General features: G+C 47.6%; 1 protein-coding gene across 1 annotated transcript; it reads left to right on the top strand.

Annotated features, from left to right (window-relative positions):
- The first annotated feature begins 912 nt into the window (after nucleotides 1–912).
- Nucleotides 913–3143, top strand: LOC122546146 (histone H2A-like). Its single transcript, XM_087982999.1, has 2 exons — nucleotides 913–948; nucleotides 2757–3143. Exons 1-2 carry the CDS (start codon nucleotides 913–915, stop codon nucleotides 3141–3143), a joined length of 423 nt encoding a protein of 140 aa, XP_087839125.1.
- The last annotated feature ends 303 nt before the right edge of the window (nucleotides 3144–3446 follow it).

Genomic DNA, 3446 nt, shown 5'->3' with positions numbered 1-3446 from the left:
TTGCCTTCAGTTACTATTACAAATTCCTTTCCCTTATTGCTGAGCCACTCCCTCCCACTGGGAACTGTCTGAGGCAGAACCACACTCTTCACAATATTGCTGTTATATGTGACCCCAAGGTGACCTTCTGATCAGACATCTGCACAACCACAAACACCAAGAATTCCAATGTCAAAAACATTGCTTGTCTCCACCTCACCCCAGTTCCATTGCTCCTGAAACCCCTGACCCGTGTCGGTGTTGCCTTAAACTTGATGAATCTGAAACAGAACCCTTGATTCCGTGACTGACCCAGAATCTGCTAGCTTTCTGTTTTTCCTGCACAATTACCCCCGGTCCCTTTGTGGTGCAGCTTTCTACAGTTTCCATCAGTTAAAAACACTCTTCTTTTATTATCTCCACCAAAATGAACAACTTGCCATTTTCCCAAATTATACTCCATCCGACAACTTGTTGCCCCCTTCTCTTGTGCATCTGTCTCTCTTCACAATCCTCTTAGAACTTTACAGTTATTCCTTTTCTGACAGATTCCCCCCTCCACCCCACCTCATTCTTCTAAATATTTACTGGGAGTCCTGGGCGGTGGAAAGCATGCAGAGTTCCTCTGTTTTTAGTGATACTCTATGGAGTGACTTGGAGGATCTTGCTGCCCATTGGTCAGAATGGAGACAACTCGCCTATCAAGCTGCATGAGCCTTTCACACCCCATGTCTTATTGATGAGTCACAGCGGTAGCACGGAAGGAAAGAAAAGGAAGCAAATCTTGCTCTCCACAACTCACTGACTCTTGGAACATTCTGTCCCATGTGTGAAAGATCTGCCCTGTTCAGTCACATGAAGTCCCAAGGTGAAAACTCATAGAAACCCACATAGATTTCCCTCTGAACTGACTGCTGGTCTCCACAAGCGGTAATGTGTACAGTCATCCTGGGCCAGGAGGAGGGGATGGTGAGAGTTTCTAACGTGAACTGACAGTGACGGATTTTATAAAATTGTATTACAGGCAGATATTCAGATCGGAATCTCAGTAATTGTAACACCAAACTCTGACAGAATTACTCAATTCATCAGGACCTCGATATTCACATTTTGTGTGAGTATTGTGTTCCAGCTCAATCTCACTTGCTGCATAAAAGTTCTCCTTTGAATCATGCCATTCTCTCAATAGATCTCCCCAAACCTACAATGTGTCCTGTAATCCTTGGATATTGAGCAGCTGGGTGTAAGGTTTATAATTATAACGTGTACCTTTTGTAAACCCCTCTGTCACAGCGCACCCGCAATTTCCTTTGCTACAAGGAGAACAATCTGTTTCCCCAAACCCCTGATTCCCCAGTGTCTGTTTGCTCTCGAGAAGGCACACATCAGGATTGTGTTGGTACATTATCCACTTGCCTGCATCAGTGTAGACCCAAGCAAAACTAAAGAACGTGAACATCCTCCAGGACAAAGCATTGTGCCTGAGTGATGCCCCATCCACTACATTCAGCATTCCCTCTCTCCACCCCCGAGATACAGTGGCATCAATATGTAAAAGGTAAAGACAGCATTGCCCTACCAGACCATAGGGATGCTCTCTCATCAGGCAGAGATGTCTGGTGATTTAACCTGAAGGTTAGCACAGCCCAGGCAAGGGGAGAGGGAGAGAAGGGGAGTCCATCTGTTGTAGATCGATATTCTCTATGTATCTGCAACACCAATATCATAAAAATGAATAGTGTAAAAAAATCCAAAACACACTACTAAAATCTCCCATTCCTTGAATCATCCTGGTAAATCTCCTGTGCCCCCTCTCAGGGACCCTGCCATCCTTCCCAATGTGTTGGTGATCTCTGGTTTGCACACACCCAGCTGCTCTGTGTTCCTGTGGGTGATGTCATCGTAGAACAACAGTTGGTGTAAACCTCACTCTCTGTAAGGATGGGAGACACAGAAATCCCAATTGCATTTAAGACATATTTAGGTGCCCGCTTTTGATACTATGACCGATGATGCGAATGACTATCTATTTGAAAATGGATTAGGATAGCTCGGTGGTAGTTTTTCTTACTGTCACAGACTCAATGGCCCACAGACCCTTTTTCTGTGCTGTAAACCTCAAGACACTTAGTATAGGAATATGACAGGCCACCTTTGAAACCAGGTCAGAAAAGGTGTTATTAGAATAGAATACACATGATTGGTCAATGTGTTTGGGAGGAAAGAGAGCCGGTGAGGTTTAGGAGGAAATTCTGGAGCTCAGCACAGGAATCTGAAAGGGCCGTCATCAAGTGAGAAATAAAAATGGGGTGTCCTGAAGGTTGTAGTCAAAGAAAGGTACATGTAGCAGAGCTTTGAGTGACTAGAGGGGATTAGAGTTAGGGAGGGTTCTAAGGCTAGAGATGAATTGTTAGAGATAAGGAAGAGTTGTGAGGCTGGGTGAGGGTCAGGTGATAGGGGAAGATTAGATTAGATTACTTACAGTGTGGAAACAGGCCCGTCAGCCCAACAAGTCCACACCGCCCCACCGAAGCGCAACCCACCTATACCCCTACATTTACCCCTTACCTAACACTACGGGCAATTTAGCATGGCCAATTCACCTGACCTGCACATCTTTGGACTGTGGGAGGAAACCGGAGCACCCAGAGGAAACCCACGCAGACACGGGGAGAACGTGCAAACTCCACACAGTCATCTGAGGCGGGAATTGAACCCGGGTCTCGAGCGCTGTGAGGCAGCAGTGCTAACCACTGTGCCACCGTGCCGCCCACAAGTCTGGAAGAGGAAAGGGCAGTGGGAAAGGTCGCGCCAAGGCGAATTCTCGGTCGTCCCGGGCTGGCCTGCAGTTCCCGGTGGGCCGTGTTCACAGGCTCCTGAGAAAGGGTAACTATGCTGAGCGTGTGGGTGCCGGAGCGCCAGTCTATCTGGCTGCGGTGCTGGAGCATCTGACGGCTGAAATCCTGGAGCTGGCCGGCAATGCGGCCCGGGACAACAAGAAGACCCGCATCACCCCCAGGCACCTGCAGCTGGCCGTGCGCAACAACGAGGAGCTCAACAAGCTGCTGGGAGGGATGACCATCGCTCAGGGCGGGGTGCTGCCTAATATCCAGGCCGTGCTGCTGCCCAAGAAAACCGCCACTGGGGGCGCCGCTAAAAAGTGAAGAGACCATTATTGGAAAGACGTGAAGAGGGTGGAACATACAGATAGCAAGAATTAGAGTCGTAATGTTATATAGCACAGAAACAGACCCTGTAGTCCAAACCATCCATGTCAACTATAATTCCAAACTAAGTTAATCTCACCTGCCTCCCCTTGGTCTACATGTATCCCAAACTTTTCCGATTATGTACCTGTCCAAATGACTTTCTCGTAGAATCCCTATGGTGTGGAAACTGGCCATTTAGAGTCAGAGTCATTGAGATGTACAGCATGGAAACAGACTCTTTGGTCTAACCCACCCATG

This window comes from Chiloscyllium plagiosum, unplaced genomic scaffold, assembly GCF_037043375.1.
Source record: "Chiloscyllium plagiosum isolate Xiang-an unplaced genomic scaffold, Cpla_swu_hap1 HiC_scaffold_44, whole genome shotgun sequence".
NCBI classification, from domain to species: Eukaryota; Metazoa; Chordata; class Chondrichthyes; order Orectolobiformes; family Hemiscylliidae; genus Chiloscyllium; species Chiloscyllium plagiosum.
Note: the sequence above shows the minus strand (reverse complement) of the source record. Positions and strands in the feature narration are given on the sequence as shown.

What these genes read in the sequence shown, in the direction of transcription:
- LOC122546146 (XM_087982999.1), top strand. Translation starts at nt 913, where the DNA reads ATGTGTACAGTCATCCTGGGCCAGGAGGAGGGGATG. An exon ending in TGGGCCAGGAGGAGGGGATG is followed by an intron (nt 949 to 2,756) that starts GTGAGAGTTTCT and finishes GCCGCCCACAAG; the next exon opens with TCTGGAAGAGGAAAGGGCAG.